Source organism: Condylura cristata, unplaced genomic scaffold, assembly GCF_000260355.1.
Source record: "Condylura cristata isolate star-nosed mole 26May11 unplaced genomic scaffold, ConCri1.0 scaffold00028, whole genome shotgun sequence".
In the NCBI taxonomy this organism is placed as follows: domain Eukaryota; kingdom Metazoa; phylum Chordata; class Mammalia; order Eulipotyphla; family Talpidae; genus Condylura; species Condylura cristata.
In genome coordinates this window covers 9,709,993-9,734,811 of record NW_004567129.1, presented here as the reverse complement: position 1 = coordinate 9,734,811, position 24,819 = coordinate 9,709,993, and the positions used below count along the sequence as shown (strand labels likewise).

General features: G+C 50.1%; 2 protein-coding genes across 5 annotated transcripts; both read left to right on the top strand.

Annotated features, from left to right (window-relative positions):
* The first annotated feature begins 5,011 nt into the window (after positions 1-5,011).
* On the top strand, positions 5,012-12,194 carry MON1B (MON1 secretory trafficking family member B). 2 transcript variants are annotated; one of them, XM_012730658.1, is made up of 6 exons: positions 5,012-5,118; positions 5,486-5,643; positions 7,268-7,594; positions 8,103-8,922; positions 9,286-9,433; positions 11,967-12,194. In XM_012730658.1, exons 2-6 carry the CDS (start codon positions 5,496-5,498, stop codon positions 12,174-12,176), a joined length of 1,653 nt encoding a protein of 550 aa, XP_012586112.1. In that variant the 5' UTR covers positions 5,012-5,118; positions 5,486-5,495; the 3' UTR covers positions 12,177-12,194. The 2 variants fall into 2 exon arrangements, with proteins under 2 accessions (XP_012586112.1, XP_004690418.1); XM_004690361.2 differs by having other exon boundaries at positions 5,028-5,318.
* SYCE1L (synaptonemal complex central element protein 1-like) lies at positions 12,194-24,476 on the top strand. 3 transcript variants are annotated; one of them, XM_012730660.1, is made up of 13 exons: positions 12,194-13,391; positions 18,320-18,382; positions 18,702-18,725; positions 19,980-20,039; positions 20,249-20,323; positions 20,866-20,913; positions 21,182-21,236; positions 22,347-22,421; positions 22,656-22,716; positions 23,575-23,644; positions 23,725-23,875; positions 24,109-24,193; positions 24,334-24,476. In XM_012730660.1, the coding sequence occupies exons 1-13, from the start codon at positions 13,313-13,315 to the stop codon at positions 24,418-24,420; spliced, it is 933 nt and encodes a 310-aa protein (XP_012586114.1). In that variant the 5' UTR covers positions 12,194-13,312; the 3' UTR covers positions 24,421-24,476. The 3 variants fall into 3 exon arrangements, with proteins under 3 accessions (XP_012586114.1, XP_012586116.1, XP_012586113.1); XM_012730659.1 differs by having other exon boundaries at positions 12,195-13,400; XM_012730662.1 differs by lacking the exon at positions 22,347-22,421 and having other exon boundaries at positions 12,194-13,400.
* The last annotated feature ends 343 nt before the right edge of the window (positions 24,477-24,819 follow it).

The following is a 24,819-nucleotide window of genomic DNA, read 5'->3' as shown; positions in this document are numbered from 1 at the left end:
GAAGGCACCCAAAGTCCTCCCCCTTGTTATTTAAGCAAAAATGGGATCTCTGAAACCTCCTTTCTGGGTCCACCTGGGGTCTTGCCCATAAATCTCAGTGATTACAGAACTGGGATTGTGGAATAAGTGAGTGGTGTTGGGGGTTAGTGATGGTGGTGTGTGTGAAGACATTGATGGGTACCTATGGGGTCAGTGCTGAGTGTTGGGGTTCCTGAGTAGGCATCTGCAGAAGCAGAATCAGATTTCCCCAGAATTAATGTCCACAGAAGGCACGTCTAGAATTAAAGATTGAAAATAGCTGCAACAGGAGACCATTTTGACTATGGTACACAGTCTGTAGAGTAAGTGATGTTCAGACAGGTGTCTATGGCATGGAACCTTACGTTCGCGAGGTGAGATGTCTGTGGCAGTGAGACGAGTCCAAGGCTTTGTGATATGTCAGTTGTGAATATAATGATGAGATTTCTGGGGTCAGTCATGCAAGGCTGTAGGGTTGGTACGCAGGCAAGGGAAGGTATTTATATCGGAATTGGGGTGAGTCCAGGAGTAGTGAGGGTAGGTCTGTGGGCTTCAGGAATGGAGTATGGAGTTCTAGCAATGGGCTGTCTATGGACCTTGTTCCCCATCCTGACCAGCCATCATATAGGTGCAGGCTGCCTGCAGGAAGCAGGGGTTCACGTGACTGATGCCACGCTAGTCAAGTAGAGCCAAGACCCTGACAATGACTTGGGCATAAGATGCCATCATCCCAACACCGCAGCCCTGAAAGAGGGCTGGCTGTGTCTCACACCATAAACTAAGACAAGCAATATGATTATAATTAAGGAAAACCCAAAAGAGAAATTGAAAAGTCACTGTAAACAACCACATTATTTAATAAATATATTAAAGTAACAAGTGATAGAATCAACATAGAAAATTCAGTGTACTTGATAATATACCTATTGAGTCTATAATATCTCTCTATATAATATATATGTACCTATATATAAACCAGTGCGGGATATCATGGAGGGAAATAACCATTTACAATCACAATTAAGTGAATGAACAAATTTGTATAAATGTAGCCAAAACAGGACAGACACAAGGATACTTACTATTGAATTAATATTTGTTTTTTTTTTAAGGTTTTAAATTGTATTTATGTATACAAGAACTGGGTGTAGACCAGAGGTGGGGGGTGGGGGTAAGAGGATTCTCCAGAGACGGAGTAGAGAGTAGAACAAGAGCAGATCTACTGAAATACACTGCTGAGGTAAGGCAGGAGAGGTCTGCGTGTCACATGGATTAGCTCCTGGCTGGGGATTGAACTCATGCCACAGTGGCTGGTGATAGCTTGACAGCGCTGACTTTAACCCCTGCATCACCAGGGAGGCTCCTAATGAATATTTTTTGAACACAGGAACTATCAGACAAACCAAAATGGAGGAAGTTTCCATCCAATAAGCAGCCTGAACTTTTCAAAAATGTGGAATAACATAAAAAAACTACTGAAATGTTTCATAGGAGAGAGATCTAAAGAGATAATGATAACTAAATAGAATGGCTAGTAATTATTAAGTGGGTCTAGATTTCTTTTTTAGATCCACCTAGACAGTCATTATAGGGATAATGAAAAAAAAATTGTGAATTGGTTATATAATACATAAGATTATTCAATCAAAGAACAGTTTCTTTGTTGGATATGAAAATGCTGATGAAACATCTTAACTTCTGTAATTTACCATTAAAGTGCTTTAGCAATAAAATATGCATGCAATTTCCAAAGAGATTAAAAACTACAAATGAGAGCTTGAGATCTTTAGTGGTCTTGTGAATAGGATAAGCCCCTAGTTGGGGGAGACAATGCTGACCCCTGGGGCAACTGGTCAGCAGTTCCATTTTTATTCATGAGCACTATCAGGTAAGCAGGTGCCAATACCTTTGTTCATTACCTGTCAGGAAAAATAGCAAAGAACAAACAGGAAGGGCAGGGAAAGGTGTAAAGAAGAACAGGAAGGCATAGCAGAGATAAGCATGATGGACAGGGCCTCTGGCCTAGGCGTCATCTCAGTGCTACTGTGTCCTGAGTTTGATCCCTGCCAGGGAGCCAATCTACATAGGGGGAGCACACCTCTCTGACCCACCCACTGCTCCTCTCAGCAGTGTATTTCAGTAGATCCACCTATTCCACTCCCCACTCTGTCACTGCTAAATCCTCTCACCACCACCTCCACCCTTCCCACACATCCCTGGCTTATACCCCAGTTCTTCTGTGCAAAAAAATAAAGAAAGAACAGTATAAAAAAAAAAAAGCATGACAGACAGGGAATGGCAAGCTAGAGCAGAGACTAGTATAGCAATCAAAGAAGAGGAGAAACAGCATGGAACAAGGAAGGGTTCATGAAAAAGGAGAAAGAACAGAGAATAATAAAGGGGAGAAAATGAAGAGACCAAAGACTCAAGTTTCCTTAACAGCAGGATCTAAGGGATTCAGCATAGTTGCTGCAGATTCAAAGTATGGCCTGTTGCTGTTCCCAGCTGGACATCTTTTCCCCAGTAATTCTTGCTGCATATATATATATATATATTTTTTTTAAGATTTACTTATTTATTTGTACAGAACTGGGGTACAGGCCAGAGATGCAGAGGGTGAGAGGATTCATCAGGGACAGAGGGGGCAGCAGATGGATGAAGTACACTGCTGAGGGGAGCAGCAGGCGGGTCAGGAGAGGTCTGCCGTGCCATGTGATCACCTCCTGGGCAGGCAGGATCGATCTCATGCGGAAGTGGCTTAAGCTTCTTAGTGCTGTGCTTTAAACCACTGTGCCACCAGGGAGGGCCCACTGCTGCATATATTTTTAACTGCTTGAGATTCTGAAAAGCTCATGGCAATAGAAGTCATAGCCTAGGAGTCACTTCATCATATACAGATACCCTCAGAAAAAGAACACTTTACAAATAGTCCATTCCAGGGCCCTCCCTGGCAGTGCAGTGAGTTAGGACCAGCACTGCAAACTGGCCACAGCCGATTCAGTGCAAGTTCCATCCCGGCTGGGGTGACCCACATGGCACAGCAGACCTCTCCTGACCCACCCACTGCTCCCCTCAGCAGTGTACTTCGTCAGTAGGCCTGTTCTGCTCCCCAATGTCTCTAGTGAATCCTCTCACCGCCCCTGCACCTCTGGCCTGTACTCCAGTTCTGTATGAATAAGTAAATACATCTTCAAAAAAAAACCATATAGTCCATTCCAGAGGCTCAGGGGAGTGCCATGTCTCAGGTGGCTGACAAAGAATAATGTACTAAAAAAAATAATGTGCAGAGAGAAGCTTCTTTCCTGGGAAGATAGGCAGGGTTCATTTCCCAGGCACACAGGCCAAGGTTTAGGTGAGGGAGGCTAGAGTCTGGAAGGTGATCAGCTTACCCTACCTGAGGAATTTCTCCTGAGATGTCCACCTTTGGATGTCAACACAGATATCCTCCTTAGAAGTCAGGCAAATCAACTCAAGTACCTTTCAGCTGCCTAGATCGTCTGCAAGAAGAGGTAGGAATGTGACATGGGGTTGGTGAGTTCTAGTCAGTTCCAGCGGCCATAGAAAAAATAGCATAGACCAGGTTCTAAAAACCAGACATTTATTTCTCCCAGTTCTGCAGTCCAAATCAAGATGGGGGCAGATCTGGTGTCTGTTAAGGGCCTGCTTCCCGATTTGCAGCCACCTCTTTGTGGCTCAGAGGGCAGAGAGAGCGAGCTAGAGTGCTCTGGCCTCTTCTCATAAAGCCACTAATCACACCAAGACCCACTCTCATGAAGCTCTAAATGTGACTCCCTGTCCAAAGGCCATTCCGCCTGGGATGAGGACTTTAACATGTGAATGCAGGGCTGATTGAATCTATAGCCTACGTAGTACTTTCTACCCCAAGGACCTACGAACATCACCCCAAAATGGACTAGAAAGGTGTGCTTAAATTTAAGGACATGCAATAGGGGATCATTTTGTATTATCTGGACAGACCCAATTTAACCACATGGGTCTTGGAAACTGGAGAATGCTTCTTGGTTCTCGGTCAGAAAAGTAAATTCGAGTACAGAAGGTTGAGAGAGATGCAATCCTGACAGTTCAGGCGTTGGAGGAAGTAGACTATGATCGGAGAAAGTCGGAGACGGAAGCAGCCAGAGAACGGCAGGGAAACAGATTCTCCTGGAATCTCCAGAGGGGGGAAAAATCCCACTAATACCTTGACTTTTCGCCTGGTGAGAGACACGTTGAATAAGAAAATAAATGCGTGATGGTTTAAGTCACTAAATCTGTGCTAAGTTCTGACAGCAGCGACAGGTAACTAATACAAAGGCATTTACGTGTTGAGTACGGCCAGTCCGCACAGCCTGGTCTTCGGACAAGAGATAAGCTTGGCCTCCAGCAGTCTGAACAAGCCCCAGGTTGTCTCGCGTTGCCTTCGCAAACTCACTCCCTCGCGCCCCAAGAGAGCCCATGACTCCCGCCGCCTTTTCCCCTGGGGCCGTCACGCCTTTCACCGGCTGAAAGCCGATTCCCGCGCACAGTACTTCCTGCTTCAGAATAGCCCGCCCCTCGCCTCAGCCACCGAACCACTAGCGCCGAGCACGCGGCGCACGGCACTCCTACTGGGCGAGACCACTGTCCGTCAAGCATTCGCTCCAGACTCTATTTTACGGCTCTTCCGCCTCTCCTTCTAGGTCCCGCCTTCCCTGCTGGAAAAGGGAGGGTGAAGCGGCCTCAATTCCGTTGCAGCTTGCCTATTGGTCGAAAGGGTTATCCATCAAGACTTCCACTGAGCCAACCCCTACGAAATAGGAGCTCGCCCGGAGCAGCCTTCCATTGGGTCTAGGGATATGTCAATCAAGACATGGGCGGATACAACCGCAATTCAACGCACACTATTGGGAGAGCTGAGACGCCGGCGTGGTAGGGCGGATCGGGCAGAAGGCGAGCCGCCGTCCGAACTCGGGATTGGCTGAGCGGTGCCGCGCCCCCTTCCAGCCGACTGCCTTCAACGTTGAGAGTGGGCCCGGCTCGCCTGCTCTGGCGTGCTGAGGGCCTTACTGGGTTCACAAGCCGATCCCGCATAGATCGGGAGTGGCGCGAGCCTCGTCAACGGTGAGGGAGCGCCGGCGGGCGGCGGGAGAGAGGGGCGGGCGCCACCGGGAGAGAATGAAGCTTCGCGAGCGGAAGCGACTTCGGAGCGGCGTCGCACCCGGAAGTGTGACAAGACAGCGGCCGCACCCGGAAGGTGAAGCGACCCGCGGCTGCTGCGGCGACTAGTGATATCTGGGCAACAGAGATGCGGCGTTAAACAGGTGTTTATGTGTCTTTTTTCCCAGAGGCTTGCTGGAGCCTCCCTTTTCGGAGGGTGCAAATGTTGGGTCACGAGACCCCCGCAGTGCATCCAAGGGAGCCAGGCTCAGGAAAGGCTTTTAAGAAGTTTCTTTTGCCGGCTGTCACTCTCATTTTTCCTATTCCACAGGGATGTACAGATGGAGACCGGAGGAGACACTGCTGCCCCAGACCCCGGGGACGCCGAGGACTTGGAAGACGCTCGGCTCCCCAGTGAGGCGGCTGGAGATGGTGGAGGGGTTCAGGAGGGCCCGGTGGAACCCGAGAATGGGGGCCTGGAAGAAACAGGTATTCCGGCCCCTCCCTAAGGTCTGGGAAGGAATCCCTAAGCCGCCTCACTGTTGGGGGAAGTGAATGGGAACCTGAGAGGCATCTTTGGGGACTCAGGGAAATAGCCAACTCAGCAGGGCTAGTAGGAAGTCACTGTCGACTCACACTGTACTCTAAATCACTGAGGAATGAAAACCAGTGCACCCCACTGGATGTTCACTAGGGACTTGGTGTGAAATTAGGTCACTGAGGAGACAAAAAGGGATCATTCAGTCAAAATGGGGCACTGGAGATTTGGGATGTTTAGGTTCATTGAATGAACACAGCAAAGTAAGGTCATAGGAGGACAATCTAAAAGTCAGTGTCTGAAGGCTGTGGTGAATCATTGATGTGGGAAGTTGGGGGGCTAGGGAGCATTCAGAATACCGACATCACATTAAGAAGCCAATGATGAGTTGTTGGAGGGAGTCTGTAGGGACCATCCTGGGTGGGGAGGTAGGAAATAACGGTGAGATTGTTTGGAAAATCAGAGGGACAATGACAGGGTCTTTGAAGACCCAGGTGGATATGCAAAGGTGGAGAATCTGTGGGAGTCGGTGGGGACTTGGTACTCATTGACGACTTTGGAATTAGTGGGTGTTAAAGGGTCTCTTGGGGAGAATAGTGGACATCACTGAGAATAGTAGGGAGGGTTTCTTTGAGAACTTGGGAACTGTTGGCTTAATTGGTAATTGGAGACATGTGGAAGTCAGTGAATGTCAATGAGAGCATAGGGGAACAGGAAGTCTTTGGTTCTTCATGGGAAAATTATTGAGACATAGAGGCCAGCTGGTAATAATGGTTTTTCTTGGCCGGGAAGGAGATCACTTCCTGGAATAAATGTCATTGGTGAATGTAAAAGGTGGTCATGGGGAAGGCAGTGTAGGCCAGTAAAATCCCGTGTGTTGATGGATATTATGATGGTTACTCCAGAAAGGGAGTGGATATTGGTGAGCTGGGAGAGGTTGCTGGAAGTTTTGGATGTTAAGGGGGATTAATAGCAGTCACTTGTGGGGGTGGATTGGACATAAATAGTAGATCAGGGTGGTGATTGAGAGTCATTCAAGACCCAGGAACTAGTGATGTTATGTGGGGTCACTGGGATGTCAGCACATCACATTGGGAGTAATTAGGAGGGTAGGATAAGTCCTAAAGATCAGGGTGTTATGTGGATATTCATGTCAGACACTGGAAGAATTAGTGGTCATCTTCAGGAATCTAAGTGGGTGACCCAGAGAGCCAATGGGGTCATTAGGGATCATTGTGAGAAGAAATTAGGGATTAGGGCAGTAAGAGAGAACATTCAAAAAACCAAATATTCATAGATGTATTAGTGCCCATTAAGGGATGAGTAGATATCAAAAGAATTAAAAGGAGGTGAAAGGGGTCACTGAAGATGAAGATACTAATAACATTTGGTGGTAGCAGGGTGCTTTGAAGACTTGGGAAGGGCAGTTATTGAGAGTAATACTTGGCTCAATAATGACAAGAGATGGGAATCTGGGGGCTTTAGGAGGCCACTGAAACCTATGTTTTGGCAGGGTCATGGGCTGGCGGGGTTTAGTGGGTCCTGGGCACATGAACCACCAGGACTCCCTTTCAGGATCTGAGGCCAAGGATCTGCTACCGGACCTGTCACCTCTGTCCCCACCGGAGGCTCCATCCTATACCTGTGGTCTCTGGGATCCTGCCCCCTCTGAAAGTAGTCCTGTGGGTGACCCGGAGAGCAGCTCTGGGGGCCAGGGTGGGGACCCCAGTGACGAGGACTGGCGCAGCAAGCGGAAGCACGTGTTCGTGCTGAGTGAGGCTGGCAAGCCCATCTACTCACGGTACGGCAGCGTGGAGGCATTGTCGACGACCATGGGAGTGATGACAGCCCTCGTGTCCTTCGTGCAGAGTGCAGGCGATGCCATCCGTGCGATCTACGCTGGTGAGCAGAGGGGCAGGACGCAGACCAGGGTGCGGTGACTGGGAAGATGCCTGGCTGGCTGGCCCGCTGTAGGTGTGTCTGTCTGCCGGGGGCTGAGCCAGCCAGCCAGGGCTGAGTCAGTGCGTGTGGGTGGCTTGCCCGACATGTGTTGCGAGGCGGTCCATTTGTCTGTTCAGCCTGCTGGGTTCTAAATGAGTAATTCACCAGGATCGAAGTGACCTGGCTGGAGACTTCCATGTTGCCCCAGAACACGACTTTAATGGCCGTGTGCTGAGTTGAGTGTCTTTCTAGCTCTGTGTCCGTCCTCACTTCATCTTCCCCTGCTCCCTGTTCCATTGCTGTGTTTGGTCTGACTCTTAGTGTCCCATCCTGTCTCGATATTCATCCGGACTCCCCCAGCTTGTATTTACTCTGGTGACCCCACCAGCTCAGGTCATGGGTGTACATGCTGGGAGAAAAGCCCCACCAGACATTACCCCTGACTTCATCCTACCTTTTCCTCACCCAGAGGACCACAAGCTGGTGTTCCTGCAGCAGGGCCCACTGCTGCTGGTGGCCGTGTCCAGGACGCCTCAGTCGGCGGCCCAGCTGCGGGGGGAGCTGCTGGCGGTGCACGCCCAGATCGTCAGTACGTTGACACGAGCCAGCGTGGCCCGCATCTTCGCACACAAGCAGAACTATGACCTCCGCCGCCTGCTGACTGGCTCCGAGCGCACGCTGGACCGCCTTCTGGACAGCGTAGAACGGGACCCTGGGGCCCTGCTGCTGGGTGCCGTGCGCTGCGTGCCCCTGGCTCGTGCACTGCGCGATGCCCTAGGTGCACTGCTTCGACGCTGCACGGCGCCCGGGCTGGCCCTGTCGGTGCTGGCGGTTGGTGGGCGACTGGTGACTGCTGCCCAGGAGCGGACTGTGCTGGCTGAGTGCCGGCTGGACCCAGCAGACCTGCAGTTGCTGCTGGATTGGGTGGGTGCACCGGCCTTTGCAGCAGGTGAGGCCTGGGCACCTGTGTGCCTGCCCCGCTTCAATCCGGATGGTTTCTTCTACGCCTACGTGGCCCGCCTGGACGCCACGCCTGTCTGCCTGCTGCTTCTTGGCACTGACCCTGAAGCCTTTCATGACATGGCCACCTGCCGGCGCCTGGTGGAAGAGGGCATGCACTCCCTTGGGGCCCTGCGTGCCCTGGCCGAGGCTGCCAGCTTTTCTACTGCCCCATCAACCACTGCCCCTGCCTACAGTGTGCAGGCTGTGGGGGCACCTGATCTCAGGCACTTCCTCTACAAGCCGCTGGACATCCCAGAGCACCACCGCCAGCTGCCCCAGTTTACCAGGTGGGCTCTGACCTTGCGGGCAGTTGGCGGGGCGGGAAGATTCTCTAACACGCAGGTTCGGCATCTCCCAGACATGACTTGGGAGAGAACCAGCCATGCTCTAGAAAGACCAGATAGAAAGGGCCTCTGATGATGGTGGGTCAGGCACCAACATGAAGGAATCGCCTATTCTAATGGGGAGGAGGCATCTAGGAGTCATGGGATCTTTGGTTGATGGGGAAGCTGAGCGTCTAGTCACTGAGAATCCCTAAGTCTAACGGGGGAAGCTTAGCTCTCTAGCTTAACTGAAATCTAACTGCGAGGAGATAGGCCAGCTGCAAGTCTTTGACTGAGCTTGTCCCCTGCCTCCCCCCACTACTGCAGCCCTGAGCTGGAGGCCCCCTACAGCAGAGAGGAGGAGCGGCAGCGGCTGTCAGACCTGTACCACCGCCTGCACGCGCGCCTCCACAGCGCCTCTCGGCCCCTGCGCCTCATTTACCACGTGGCTGAGAAGGAGACGCTGTTGGCCTGGGTGAGTCGGGTAGAGTCCTGAGTTCACGCCCCACCTCAAGCCTCCTTCCCCTCCCCCGGGTTCTCTGCAGGCATAACAGCCTCTACTGAGCACTCCAGCCCGTTAGCTAGGCTCTGCTTCGTCTCCAGCACTGTTCCTGCTGTTACACACCTGTCTTTGAAACCAGCAAAGATCGAGCACCAGGTCGACGGTCCTCCAGTGTCATGTCATTCTGCTTGTTGTCCCTCCATTCGCTGCCAGAACAGTGTCTTTGGCACTCGAGAGGCCCCACAATGGCGCTCGCTGTGCCTGCTGATTGCCCATGAATGCCATGCATGTTCCACTGCTACCAGCTCATGAACCCCAGGCTCCTGGAGCACATGTGCTTGGCCTCATGGCATGCCTTCCGCCTGGCACTTCTTCCCTCTTTATGGCTCCTGTCCTCACTTCCAGCAGACTAGCTTGAAGTCTTCAGGGAGTTTGAAGGTAACCCCACTGGAAACCAATCCCCCAGGCGATGCCATTTAGTGCACATGTACTGCATGCCTGAAATTGTGTGGCTTTGTCCAAGGCCAGAGATTTGATGTGACTTTAAAATTTTGTTTGACTTCTGTTTTCAAGCAAATTTAGACTTATGAAGAAGTTGGAAAACAGTACAAAGAATTACTCTAAGCATATTCTTCACCAGGTTTCTACAGATACTTACATAAGCATGACAGCTTAAACTCAATACAGTAACAGCTAAACCACAGACTTCATTCCTGTTTCATCATTGTCTCACCAGTGCCCCTTGACTAACCCAGAACCCAGTCCAGGGTCATATATTGGATCATTATGTATTCTGGAACATTCGATAGTCCTTTCTTGGTCTTAAATGACCATGATACTTTTCAAGAGTACCAGCCAGCTAATTTGTAGAATGTCCCTCTGCTTGAGTTTTTCTGATATTTCATCAGAATTAAATTGGGGTCACACAGTGCTGGCAGGAATATCACGGAAGAGCTGTCATACCCTCTGCCTCATAAGGAGGCCCACAATGTCAGTGTGTGCCTTTGTTGATGACTCCTAGCCTTCAAGGACATGTCTGCCAGATTTCTTCACTGCAAAGTTAGTATCTACATTTTCCCTCTTTCTAACTTGTGTCTTCTGGTGATTGTCAGTGTTCTGTTTTCCTTTTTTTTAAGGTTTATTTTACTTATTTATGAACTCAAGAGCTATGGTGCAGGCCAGAGGTATCGGGGTTGGGAAGTGAGAAGATTCATCAGAGACAGAGGGGTGAGCAGAACAGGCTGATTGAAATACACTGCTGAGGGGAACAGCTGGTGAGACAGGAGAGGTCTGCTGCACCATTTGGGTCACCTCCCTGGCCGGGATCGAACTCATGCTGCAAGGGCTGCTGATAGCTTAATTGTGCTGAGACTTAACCCCTTGTGCCACCATGGAGGCCCCAGTGTTGTTTTTCATTATCCCTTCACTCATTTTCATTCCGTGAAGATTTCTTGCCCCCAGCATCTACTACAATGATGTTATCGAATGATGATTTTTCTAATTCCATCATTTCTTCTACACTTACTGGTTGTGATTCTCTCATATTGAAGAATTTTTTCTACTTGTTGAATTTTGTCAGTATGGTCCTATGGGATTTTCTTTTTCCCCAGTGAGCTAAAAATGCTTTCATGTGACATCTTTTGGTACACAAAGGGTCTCTGATTTAGCATGCTGACCCCTGTGGCTTGTTAATACTCCCCATTTCTGCTTGAGCACCTCTTACTTTCTGACATAAAATGTTCCAGGCTGCTTTTCTACTCTGCTCATCGTGAAATTAACCATTTTTCCCAAGGAGGCCTTCAACTTTTAGTGGAGAAGGTCATTTCGAAGCCAAGAAATGGCAGGCCCAGGTCAGGGGGTGCTACCCTGAGGCGATGGTGGCCAAGTGAGGAGAGGAGGTAGCCAAATAGGTATCTGAAGGAAGAGCATGCCTGGCAGAGGTAGAGTACCATGCAGATGCTGGGTGGAGCCTGCTTGCCTTTAAGGAATAGCAGTGAGAGGCGAGAGTGGCCGGGACAGGGAGCGAGGGGCACAGCAATGTGAGGCAGTGCGGAATGTACTGGTAAACTGGTCAGGTTTGACATCAGGTTGCTTTGAGGACTAAATGAAATCATCATCTGTTCAGGCCACAGGAGAGGAAAACAGGTGTGTGGAGGCTGGAATACAGCAGATAGCAGGTGCTCATTTGATGTTCAGTTGTTGTTTATCCCCATTCCAGTAATGAGCAAACTGAAGCCCAGGCAGCACACACACACCCAAGGTCAGTCACCCAGTTGAGGCCACTAGATCTAGTTGATCCCTTGAATTGGCTAAGAACCTCTGGCCCACTGTGACATGGTAATATCAGGTTACCTGCTTAAGTCAGTTACCAGGTATCACCAGGTTGAAGCAGCAGCCAGGTACATGTTCACGCAGGAAACATGGTTGGGCTGGGTAGGGCTGGGCAGGATTGCGCAGGGCCAGCTCCAGCTCCAGCCCAACTGACTGTTTCCTCTCAAATCCCCAGGTGACCTCCAAATTTGAGCTCTATACCTGCCTCAGCCCCTTGGTGACCAAGGCAGGTGCCATCTTGGTAGTGACCAAACTCCTGCGCTGGGTGAAGAAAGAGGAAGACCGGCTCTTCATTCGTTATCCCCCTAAGTACTCCACACCCCCAGCACCCCCAGCTGCCCCTGCCGACCAAGCTCCCCACAATGGCTCATTCACCGGACTGTGAGAGGTGGAGCTTTCAGATTGGGGAGAGCTGGGAACAGGGTACCTTCTGTTTCCACCTTGAGTATGAGGTGGGGAGGGATGGTGTCTTGGCTGATCCCTGGCCACCTGGGCAAAGGGGTAAGACCTGAGGCTGCCCACAAATGATACGGTCGCAGAATTGCTGTTTGGGTAGGTGGGCTGCCTCCCTAGCTCTCATGTGTCCCCCAAGCCCCTCCACCTCTGTTGAAACCCTTAGGCCTCCCTCTTTCCCTTACGCTGGCTCACCTCCACTTGGATGATGTTCCAGTCTCTCTTGGACTCTGTCCCCTCCAAAACTGGCCACAACACCCTCTGTCCTCCATCAGGGGGTCTGCCTCCTCCACAAAATCTCAGCACTGAGTGTTCAGGCCACTTTGGTGGACCACAGAAGCTCTGGAATTGGAAAAGCAGGGCCATTCTGCCCAAAACTGGCCTGGGGATAATGTAAAGAAAATTGCATGAGAGGCCTAAACCATGCCCCAGAAGAACATTTCTTTTGCCCATAATGTACTTCATCTGTACCCTTTCAAATATGATCCCCACCCATTTGGCTGCTGCTAATGTTAAGGAGAAGGTGACCTCCAGCTTTCGTCTACCTGGACATCACAGGGCAAAGCACCTGACTTCACACAGGATTTGAGACTCGCAGTTTTTACATAGGAGTTGCACTTAACTTCTAAAGTTCGTACTGCTTAACCATGAAATGGACATCACGAGCCTCTCACAGGCTGTTAAATGAGGACGTGAACAAAAGAACTGGGATCCATTGGTGCCACTGCACAGGGATGCACCTGATCCCCGATTTCCCCAGCCCGCGCACACCAGCAACCGACATAGCCTAGAGTCCATGTGTGTACCCGACAGTCACACTGCCACCCCCAAGATGCTAGTTCAGGCAATGTTTTTCATGAACAGAGTTGCAGGCTTCCTGGTATAGCGCAGGCAGCAATTGTTCACCTTGAGCTAGGTGTGGCCCCCGCGCATGCCTGTTGCTGAAGCCCCATCCCGCCTCCACACTGCGCAACAGTTGAGAAAAAGGCGCATTGCACGCATGCGCACTGCAGCGCCTTGCTCCCTCAGGTTTTTTTTTTCCCCCTAAACACGCACTGTCCAAGGCGCATGCGCACAAAGGCAGGGAAGATGGAGCCTGTGAAGGAGGACCTGCCCGAATCCGCAGCGGAGGCTCAGGCGGCTGAAGGTAGTGGAGGCAAGTAGGCACCTTCAGGGTAGGAGGGAGGGGGCGTTTGTGCTATCATCGGTAGCGCTACTAAAATAAAAAAGTAAAGGTGGAAACCATATTTAAAATACACTGTTGGACAAAATGGAGATGAATGGCAAATGCCTGTTCTTACCATGTAGATTAATTCGTGTCAGCCTCATTGGGTATATTGCCGGAGTATTTTAAAGAGGCTAAATATTTTATTGTGCATATTGTCAAAAAGGGAGGGGGGGGTCGGCTGTGGATAGTCACAAAAATTACGCTGCTGCTGTCACACATCGAAGAAAATTAGTCCTAGTTCTCGGTATTATTTCACGCCACATTTTGCAAGGAGACAGAGTGGCCACTCCCACGGACAGCCGCTTTTCTCCTGGGCGTTTTGTTGAGAAAACACCTCCCACACCAGTGTGTCCTGCCTCTAACACTCCCACGCTAACGAGAAGGGAAATGTAAATCATTCTGGGGACTGTTGTCAATTGTCTAGCCAAAAGATGAAGCGACGCACTACTATGCCAGTGGCTTTTTAAAATGATAGGGATGTTCACAATGTTCTGAAGTACTGAAAGAAGCATGAGAAGGTCCGTGTGCCTGCCACTGTTAAGCAGCTCTCAACCTTCTGTCCTTCCTTTTCTCTCTAACTCATCTCCCACCCCATTTCTGCACTCTTTTTACTATTATAATAATAAACATGTTGGGTTGCATCTCTCCAGACCTATCTATGCAGACATCAGCAAGAATTTTGATTATTTACTTGTTTATTATCTGTCCTAGGATTGAGCTCCATGAAGACAGACTGTTCACTGCTGTTTCCTAGCACCTTAAAACAGTGCCTCCTTGGCATGTAGTAGGTGCTCAGTAATTTTTGCTGTGTGAATAATGAAGTGGCTAACACAGAGAGCTCTCTTAGGTGTGAGCCACACATTAAGTACCAGCTTTTAACAATGGACAGACAGAAATAAGATGCAAATACATCTCATGTAGTAAGTGCTTGCTGTAGCTGCTACTGAGCTGCAAGATGATTTTAGTATCAAGCTTTCAAATGTGTCAAAATTGAAGAGAGGAATTAAGTTCACTTGCCATAGAGAAAATTGAAAAGCATATCAAGAGTTTCAGCCCACCCAGAACTGGCTTTTATAAAGGAAAAGCGCCCATCTAATATGGATTACTCTGTGGGGAGATGGGCCATTTCTTCCCTGCCAGGCAGAACTGACCAGTAAGGATGTAGCTCCGAGGCAGCTTAGTAGGCTGTATTTAGGATACTTTTAGGACATCTTCAGTCCTGCAAATCAGACCCTAGAATATACAGATGTGTGGAGTATTGTTGGGGACAAAACACAAGGAGCAATCAAGGAAGTGGCACAGTATAGATCTGTTCATGCATATTGTGGAATGTGGGTGTGGTGGGCATTTTAAGGGGCAGAAAAAGCAATTAAAATGTATGTAGTACTACATAATTGTAAAATTGAAGTGAGATTTTTGAATGACATTAAGGATCATAAATATTAGCAATGGATGCACATTAACACCCGGGGTTTCATGGACCTGCTGGAGTCCCCCTGTATGTAGGATATATACGCTGGAATGTGTATGAGTCATGAGCCATCATGCCTGCAGTAATGGTACAGAAATGCTCACAGGTGGGAAATCTGATACAAGAACAAACGGGCACTGGGGCCTATTTCTACAACCTTTATGCACATCTGAAATTATTTCAAAATAAAAATCTTCAAAAAGGGGTCTCATGTCCCACAGGCTGTCTTGTTTTATTAAATGGAATTTTTTTTTTTAATGTGCAAGATGTTTTTTGGTTAGGTTTCTTAAAAGGTATACTGAGCACCCATGCTTTTAGCTCATAACTAGAACTGGAAACGCCATGGAGAGAAACAAAATGGAGCTTTCCGACTGGTGCAAAGGCTGGTTGTAAAAGATCTGCATAGACAATTGGGGAACAACACAGGTTCTAGGTGTTGGGTGACATTACTTTGGGGCTGGGGTCATCTGGGAAAATGTGCTGGTGTACTGGAGACTTCGAGGTATCTGGGGATGAAATATCTGGTGCTGGTTTGCAAATATTTTAGCACAAGAGAAACATAGCTGAAGCAACTATGAGTGAGTGTGGGCGACGTCAGGTCTGGTGATGTGTCAGACTCTTCCGAGTATCCTCTACTCATGTGCATTTGAAATGTTTCATAATGAACATTTTCTTAAGGATTTAATAAACATTTTATAATTTTCAACATGAAAATATAATCTAAAAAGAAAGTATTAGACACCTCCCTTTCCCCTTGACTAAGGTGGCCTTAACTTTTTTGTTTCATTTCCACCTAGTACGAATATTTCAAAAACAAAATGTCTCAAGAGGAGCCATACCAACCTGACTATATCAGAGAAGGGCAAAGAGACATAGGTCAAGGGGAGAAGGGGAAATTTCATTTTTTAAAAGACTTATTTATGCATACAAGAACTGGGGTGTTGGCTGGAGATGTGGGCGATGAGAGAATTCACCAGAGAGAGTGGGGAGCAGAACAGGCATGTATTTGAACAGTGTTTGATCTTCAGAATGAAAGCTCTTTGGTTTGGAAAGGGAGAATTAAAGCAAAACATAAAATACATTTTACTACAAGATCTGAATGGCTTTACCCAACCATTTGACAGTGGTTACGTTTGGGCATGGAAGCAGCTTGGGGAAGGGGATGGTGGAAAGGGAAGGCTCCCTTCTTAATCCAGTTCCACGTTTTGTTTTTTTACTAAGTAATTTGAAAATTCCAAATGCAAAATTAATATATAACAATTTGTAAAAGATTTCAACCAAAAAAAGTAAACGTTATACCAAATGTTCAGCCAAATTTAATAATTAAGAAACATTGATTTATACAGAATTTTTAATGACTGCAAAGAAATCCAGGCTATGAGTGTTGAAAATGCAGGCATTTTCAGGTTCTTTCCACCTTTTAAGATTCATACACTGAAACACTGAACATCTAACCAGTCATCCCTCATCATTTCTGTAAGTTCCTAGAAATGGAATTTAGGATGCAGAGTTGAGCTTTGATACGTACTACCAGAAATTTTGAAAGGAGATAGCTTCGGTATATCATAGTGGGAAAATGAAAAAAGGATGGATACTGCTTGGCTGTAGACTCTGAGGAAGGAATCTTTTACCAAGCTGCTTGAGGCAGGTATAGAACAGTCTCATCCTATTAGTCACATTTAATAAGGAACCTCATCTTTGATCTGGCAGGTTCAAATGTTTATGAAATTGTTTGAGAAATAATTTTCCATAATGAAAATTTTCAATGCACATGAGAGTAGAGAGAATACTCGGAAGAGTCTGACTCATCACTAGACCTGACGTCATCTACACTCACTCATAGTTGCTTCAGCTGCGTTTCTCCTGTGCTGAAATATTTGTAAACCAGCACCAGACATTTCATCCCCAGATACTTCAAGTCTCCAGTACACAAGCACATTTTCTCAGTTTATCCAGTAAATACACCCCCATATGTGTGCAGAGAATGCACAAGGATGGTGTACTGAGCTAAATTGTGGTTCCCCTGCCCCAAAATTATGTCCAGTAGAACTGCAAAAGATGACCTTTTTTGGTTATGGGATCTTTGCAAACGTAGCTAAGATGGAGTCATATTAGGTGAAGGAGGACCCTAATACAATGACTGGTGTCCTTTTAAAAAGAAAATGTAGACACAGAAATGCCAGATGAAGACATATGCAAACCTCAAAGGAAGACTCAGTTTGTATTTTTCTTTTTTACAGCAGCCTGACAAACTAAAACACAGAGTAACTAATTTTTGGTAACAGCAAAAGATGGAAAACAACCTAAATACCCATCATTAGGGCACTCCTCTGAAATCCTGGTGTATTTGCTCAGTGGATCACTAAGAGAATAGAAGCATCACTAGTCTAAAGTGTCCAATGAGAAAAACAAGAACACCATTATGGTCATCCCAGTTATATAGCTAGAGGGGACATGTGGTTGTATGCGAATTGAATTATCTCCACATACAAACATGTGACCCATTTGATCTTAGAGGAGTGGAAGGGAGGAATAGAGGGTCATTTATATGACTGGATTGGCATTTCTCAAGCTGCATTGTGGCTATCATGTTTTGTGAGCTGCCTTTTATCCCCAGTTTCCCTCAGAGAAGAGTGGGGCACTAGGATTTTTTTTATTAGTGCTTTCAAGGTATTATTTTGCTGCTGCTGGCTCATGTTTTAAAAAAATATAGACGTTTGTATGGAGAAAAGTGTATTTGATCAGGATTTAAGTTAGAGCCAGTCATTACAACTGGTTGATATGTATCAAGTCTCTCTTAATCAGTAGTTGCTCCTCTCCCTCTGTTTCTTCTTTGCAATTTATTTATTGAAGAAACCAGACTCTCCCATTGCATTCCCCAGAATTTAGATGATGATGACATTCTCATGAAAACTCTGGTTGTTTTTTGGGTGTGAGTAGCTATTAATCACTACTCCCTAAATCTGTCAGTTCATTATGAATTTGCAAACTGATCTATAATAAATGAAAAGAAGTGCCTATAAAATCACCCTGCCATATTGCAGTGGTGAATTGCAGTAGGAATTCATACTGATCTTGAACAGCAACAACAACAGAACCTGAGTTTCTTTAAAGGGACTCTGGTGTCCTTTGATGTCTCCGGGAGAAGCTGACTATAAGGGTGCCTGATTGATCCAGTATACACCAGGAAGTGCAGAGACTAGGGCCAGGCAGGAGCCCTGTGCTGGCGAGAAGCTGCCCGTCAGGCTCTCGGTTTCCAGCCCAAGGGTATCTGCAAACCCGTGGGGCCTGCCTTCCTTTCCCAGAGAGGCCTGGAATTTGCTTCAGTCCCCTCTCACTCTCACTGGATCCGTAATTCTGATTTTCATCTCCACAGGGAAGAACAAGTCCTCAAAGAAGAATGAAGACTTGGTGACAATGGTGAAGAAGCTGCAGGAAGGTCGTGTATCTGCTTGCATTGAGGGCTCAGGCTGGGTTTTGAGCCAAGCAGAGGTGGTTCAAACCCAGCCCCCTCCACTCACAACCTGGGGAATCTATCCCACTGCACTTTGCCCTTATACAAGTTTAAAACTAAAGATGCACAAAGGGATGCTTTATAGTTCTAACTATAAGGGGGTGGTGGGAGTGGGGAGCAGGAGTCTCCTTCGGCGTCCACCTACTTTTTAACTCTCACACAGCCCTCTTCATACACACACCTGCATCCATTTCCCTGACCCACAGGCCAACAGCAACTGTTTTTTAAATTCTTATATTTGTAGATACTGAAAACAACACATTCCTGGGTAAGCACTTTTCTCTCCACCCTTTTGTATACAAGAGGCAAGATCAACAGCTTTGCTTCTGCAGCTAGCACCCATATTAGGGCTGGAGCAGGGTGCTGGCTGCATGTGAGATTGGCTGGGTCCTTCCCTGCCCACCTTGAAATATTACAATGCTTTGATCTGCTACAAATAAAAGGGGACCTCCCTTCTATCCTGCCCCCATGGTCCAATACTTAAGTGCATTTGGGCTGCTGCCTAGGTAGTAAAATTACAGGCCTGGAATTTTAGAGAGACCCCACCCAGCTTCACAAATGAAACCCCTGAGGAGTTGTCAGTTATGATCAGCACCTCGGAGAGCACCCCCGGTCTTGGATGTGCCAGGAGCTGGATAGCCTCAGAAAATTCAGGACTTGGGTTTAACTCAAGAATGTTAGGGATACTAGTGAGACCAAAGCACTAGGACTAGGGGGATTTTTGCACCTGGAAGGCGGTAGGACAAGGAAGACCTCTGTGTACCTAAGGCTGAAACAGCTGGGGTGGTGGGGAGTTAAAGAGATCACTCACTAGAGTCCTGTCACTGGAGGACTTGATGGCTGCCACCCACACATTGAAAGCAACATTTCCCCACTTTCGCATGAAGCCCCTGGCAGTCTAGATGGACAACAGTGACCAAAAAAAAGTCTCACCCTACAAGACTTTAAACAGGGCCAAACAAATGGGAGGGTCTCCCTGGGCTGCCACTCTCGGAATTCCATCAGAAAGCTTCCCCGTGTTCCACAAACCTGAGTGACCTGCCAGCACCGCCACCCATCTTGCCTCCTGCTGTGCTCCACTGGCTCACGAGATACCTACGGCCATGCCAGCCCCTCGGCCATTGTTCGGGGATGTGTGCTTCCCTCCCTCTGCTCTGCACTGGTCCGCTCCATATTCCCACCCAGCACTGCAAAGCTGCCTTCCCTCACATCACCCCCAGCCTTCCTAGCACAAGCGGCGCCTTGGACCTTGATGCTCGTCAGCCCTTCTTCACTTTATTTCCTGTCACAGCAGATACTGCCGCCCACCTTCGTGTCCTGTGTCTTTGTTCTGTGTCTATGCTCCCCCCAGGCTGCAACCCCCCAAAGCCTTCTAAAAGAGCCCGGCACACAGCAGTCACCCAATAAGTGCATGTTGACCGACAGTAGTAGAGACAGTGCCAACTGCCTTGCTGCCCCAGTCTGCCTCAGACAGATAGACAGACATGTCACCTGTGGCTCTGTTTGTCTTTTTATCACGCAGAGGGAAGCCTGGAGCCCCAGATCAAAGAACTGATAAACCGGATTAATGAACTTCAGCAAGGTAAACTGGGACCGAGCCTGGCCAGCTGGCCCGGAAGGACTCACAGTTTGAACACCTTCACGTCCACATTTCTAAGACCCAGTCCCTCCCTGCCCCTCCCCCCACCTCCCCATGTAACCGTACCAGGTTGTTCAGAGATAACCTGTGCAGACTGCAAGAAAGAGCGCACTAGACGCTGTGCTCATACTGTCTTCTCTTCTTTGGTCCAGCAAAGAAGAAATCTACTGACGAGTTGGGAGAAACACGCGCCCTCTGGGAGGCCCTGCACAAAGAGTTGGACTCCTGTAAGGATGGCAAAAGAGGGGCCCACCGACCCCCGACCACTGCTGACAGCCCTGTGCATGCCTCAGGGTCTTGGCACAGGCTGGTGCCTCCATTGCCAGTCCTCCGCCATCCAGCTTGCCTCTTGCTCTCATCTGTCTGCTCTCAGCTCCAGCTCCACCCTCACAGGTCTACCTCATAGTGCTGTAGTGAAACAGAGCCCCACCTCTCTCTGGCCCTCTCCCTTCTTGTGTATTTCTTCATAGCCTTATTTCCAGCTTACATGGCATGTATCTTTTCATTTCTAGTCATATCTACCCTCAGCATAAACCTTGTACATTCTTCAGGCTCTTCGCTCCTTTGCCCCTTACAGGAAATGCAAGCACATTCCTGGAGGGGGGCGGAGCTGGATGGGGATGGACAGCCCCCCCCCCCAGGAGATGGGTGTAAGGGTGGCAAAATAACTCCCCTGGGGCGGTACCTTGCCTTCTGCATGACCATGCATGAAGTTGTGGTGGGGGCACCGAGGGTGTCCCTGGAGGCTGAGTGTTGCCATGTTTTCCAGTGAGTGGAGAGAAAGCGCACCTAGAAGAGGTGTTGAGCAAAAAGCAAGGTACTGGCTAGCTGCTCCTTTTTTTTTTTTTTGGTTCCATCCTGCACCCCATGAAAGCCCCGTGTCCCCAGGCAGCCAAGGCATCTCACTGAACCCTAAGTCAGTGCTCCCCCTGCTCGGTTCACTCCCTCGGCTGCCCCTGCCTGGAAGCAAGCCCTGCCTTTGCTCAGTGCCCTCCTGTACTTGCCGTGAGCTGGGCGCCCTCACTGCAGCCACCCCTGGCTCCCCAAGAGTCCTCCCAGGCCCCACTTAGTTCCTCTCCCCACAGAGGCACTGAGGATCCTCCAGCTGCATGGCCAGAGGAAGAAAAATGAGGCTCAGAGGTAAGAGACATGCCCAGCTCTTCCCACCCTTATTCCTCAGCTCAAAGGAGGAGGCAGCAAGAACTAGGAAAATCAAATCTTGGACACACACAACTCATTTCCCCTTTCTTTCAAATAAAGCAGGCAGATACTACCTGCCTGTCTCAGATAGCAGGTGGTGGTGGTCAAACCAACTCATCCATTTGATCATCCATTGCTAGTTTCTTTACCAAATAAATCTCAGCCACTGATGTTACTCTTAAGTCTTGTCTTATTGGTTATCCAGCTTTCCTGCAATCCATTCATGTGTTTTATGTGTCTGCTCATGTAGATCCCCCACTACCCAGCAACTCATCTATCTACCCACCCTGCCACCCACCCACCCATGCACCCATAGTTATCCTGCCAGGCAGCCACCCCCCCTCACCTGCCAATGAATAGCCTGTACCCTGCTTCGCCAGCCACCCAGCCAGACATCTAGTCATGCTTCCAACCACCCTTTATTTCTCCACCCAACTGTCATCCCTTCCCTCATCGTTTCTGAAACCAGCCATCATCTCTTCAGCCAGCCACTCCTCATCTATCCAGCTAACCATCCACCCAACTGTCCATTCATCTCTCCATCCTTTGACCTTTGGCCTGACACATTCTTGTGACCAGCGTTTCACACATGGGTACACCATGACTTTAAGTGTGTGGGGAAAACTGACGGATAGTCTTAAGCCTAAGAACATTGCAAACTGTTATTTTATCTACATGATCCTTATAATGACAAATTACAAAAATTTGGGGCTTGTGTCACACACACAGCACTACCATTATCGTTCAGAGGAGGAAACAGACCCCGGAAAGTTCAGTAACTTGTCCAGGATCCCAATGAAATAAATAGTAGATCCAGGCTGCAAGCCAGGGCCTAGAATCCATGACATGAAACTGCCCCCCCCCACCCCAAATAAAGTTGTCTTAGGACAACATGACTTGATGGGGGACAGGCTGACGATTCAGTTTCAAAGGCCGTCAGCAGAAGAGAGGAAAATGATGGAGGCTATGAACAGACTCCCAGGCCCGGCTCCCGCTGAAGGGAACGTGAGGCCAACTGGAGAATGACAGGGGTTGTCTTTCCCTCCCCAGGGAGAACACAATGCAGGAGGAAACATCTGCCCATAACTCTGAGGTCCCAGAGAGTCACAGACAGAGGAAGCTGGGGTAACCCTGGGGTGGCCCCAGGTCTAGGGTCTGGTGTGGCACTGGGTGGAGAATGGGAGTGGGGCATCAGGGAGAATCTGCCGGAAGAGCAGCTACTGGCACCAAACCCATCAAGGAAGCAGAGGGAACCTGGGGCAAAGATCTGAAGACCTACATGTGAGGAGCCCCCAGACAGGGCCAGGCTGGGGCGCCTTCCCAGCACCTGGTCCCTCATTGCTGGGTGTTGGCCCGTAGGTTGAACGTGGAAGAACTGGAGCATTTGATAGGCCAGCACAAGGACCTGTGGGAATTCCACGTGAGCCATCGCCAACGCCTCCCGCCCACGCCACTGCTCCCCTCGCCTCAGTGTCCCCACTGACTGGCCGGGGATCAAGTCACTGTGCCGCCCAAGTCTTGGCACCTTGGCTGCTCCCACCCAGCTACTCAGTCCTTTAGCGCCCACCTTAAATCTGGCCACCTCTCGCCCTCCCCCATGCCACACCTGGCATCCCTGCCCGGACCATCACAGTTCCCTTTGCTGAACCTCCTTCCCTCCTGCTCACCCAGAGGGGGCTCCCTGGTCAGATCATTCCTTCACCTAACTAATGCCCCTGGGTGCATCTGGCAGCATTCCAGGCAGGAGGGGAACCAAACAAAGGGTTCGAGACCCTTCTGTGCACAGGATGGTACCCAGGGTGTTTGGAGGTAGGGGGAGGCTAACCTAGATTCTAAACAAAATAAGTAGATGTCATGGTGGGGAGGTGGAGGGAGGGGTCCTGAGCAGGTGACACCTGCACGCAGACGCGGGGGGTGGGGGTGGGTGTGTGTGTTGGGGGGGGGTGGAAGGCAACCAACGAGGCAGGAAGCCAGGGGGGTATCTGGCAGACAGCAACTGTGCCTGGCGGAGGGAAGGAGAGATGAGGTTGAGGCTGCACCGAGCCGCACAGTTTGAGCAAGAGCAAATAGGGGTAGGGATGGGGCGAGGTGAGGTTTGAGAGGGACAGGGGACTTGGGGCAGTATTGGGGGAATGTGTTTCCCCACCCCCACCCCCACTCAGGCACGGGCCATCGTTAGATAGTTTGAATGAGTGGACTACCCAGGTGAGGACTTGCCAACGGCGTGGAGCGGCTCGGAGGACGGACAGCCACACAGGCGTCCTCTCTGCCCGCGCAGATTCTCAAGCACCGACTGGCCTGGGAGATCCATACTCTGCAGGGCAGCAGGGAGCAACTGCTGGCTGAAGGTGAGACCTGGGCGCGGCAGGGCCAGGGGGCGGGGCAGCCGAGTGGAGGCCCCGCCCCGACGCCCCGACGCCCCCCGCAGAGAATGAGGCGCGGGCCAAGCTGCGGGAGGTGGAGCGGCGCCTGCGAGCGTTCCGTGAGGCCCCGGCCGCGCCGCGGGAGGCCCCAGCTGCGCCGCGCGAGGTCCCGGCCGAGCCCCGCAAGGGCCCGAGCGTGCCGTCCTGGAAGGATGGGTGAGGGCCTGGGCCGGAGCGGGGACCGCGGGCAGCGTGGCCGTGCCCCCAAGGCCGTCCCGAGATGCCCCTCCTGGAAGGGGTGGCCCCTGGGGGCCGGCCGCGGGGTCTCGACCTCTGCGTCTTCGGGTCCCGAGCTACAGGGGTGACCCCGTGGCTTCCTGGAGTCCCCTCTCTTCACCCCAGCCCGCGCCACCTCATTCCGCTTGCTCTCCTGCACCCCTTCTCCCCAGGATGAAGGCGGAGCTGGATAAATTCGAGGGGCAGGTCCTCGCCCAAACTCTGGGCGCCGCTGAGGGCAGGGCTGGTGAACGTAAGGTAGGAGACGGGGTGGAGGTGAGGCGGGCTGGGGTGCGCCCCAGACCCTCCGAAGGAGGGGTCTGTGGGAATTGGGGCGCCTCGGGGAGGGTGCATGTGACAGGGCAAAGGGCGCTCGGGACCCCCGAACCCCCATCCAGCTCCCGCAGGCCGATCCCGATCTCCCCGGTGCCGGTGCCGGAGCAAAGGACAAGGAGGCGCTGCCCCCAACTCTCCCCAAGGCCTAGAGGCCCCGCCCCACCCCGCCGCCTGACAGGCCCGCCGGAAAATAAAGGCGATTATATCCAAGGCCTTCTGCCTCTGGCTCAGTCTTTGGGGGTGGACGACGGTCAGCCCAGCTCTGCGACTTGGGGGAGCTAAGGGTCAGGGGCCCTGCACTTGGCGGTCCCCCGCTCCTGTAGCCTTAGGGAGCCCCCACGAGTTCTCCATGCCCTCATCTTGGTTCCTGAACCATCTGTTTCACCAACTAGGGCAAGAGGGAACGTGTTCAAAACCCACACTAGTGTTTGCAAAAACAAAACCCATGCAAGACCTGCCGGGTCTCCATGGTTCACAGTAAAACCCCAGCACCCCAGCATTGTGAGCTGTCCATCTAGCTGGCCTGTTCAGGGGCCCCTCGTGCCTTG

Coding starts and splice junctions, on each gene's coding strand:
- SYCE1L (XM_012730659.1), top strand. CDS start 13,313: ATGCGCACAAAGGCAGGGAAGATGGAGCCTGTGAAGGAGGACCTGCCC. Junction 21,237..22,346: donor AAGAAAAATGAGGCTCAGAG/GTAAGAGACATG, acceptor TTCCCTCCCCAG/GGAGAACACAATGCAGGAGG. Junction 23,876..24,108: donor GTGCCGTCCTGGAAGGATGG/GTGAGGGCCTGG, acceptor CCTTCTCCCCAG/GATGAAGGCGGAGCTGGATA.
- MON1B (XM_012730658.1), top strand. CDS start 5,496: ATGGAGACCGGAGGAGACACTGCTGCCCCAGACCCCGGGGACGCCGAG. Junction 7,595..8,102: donor CATCCGTGCGATCTACGCTG/GTGAGCAGAGGG, acceptor TTCCTCACCCAG/AGGACCACAAGCTGGTGTTC. Junction 9,434..11,966: donor AGGAGACGCTGTTGGCCTGG/GTGAGTCGGGTA, acceptor TCAAATCCCCAG/GTGACCTCCAAATTTGAGCT.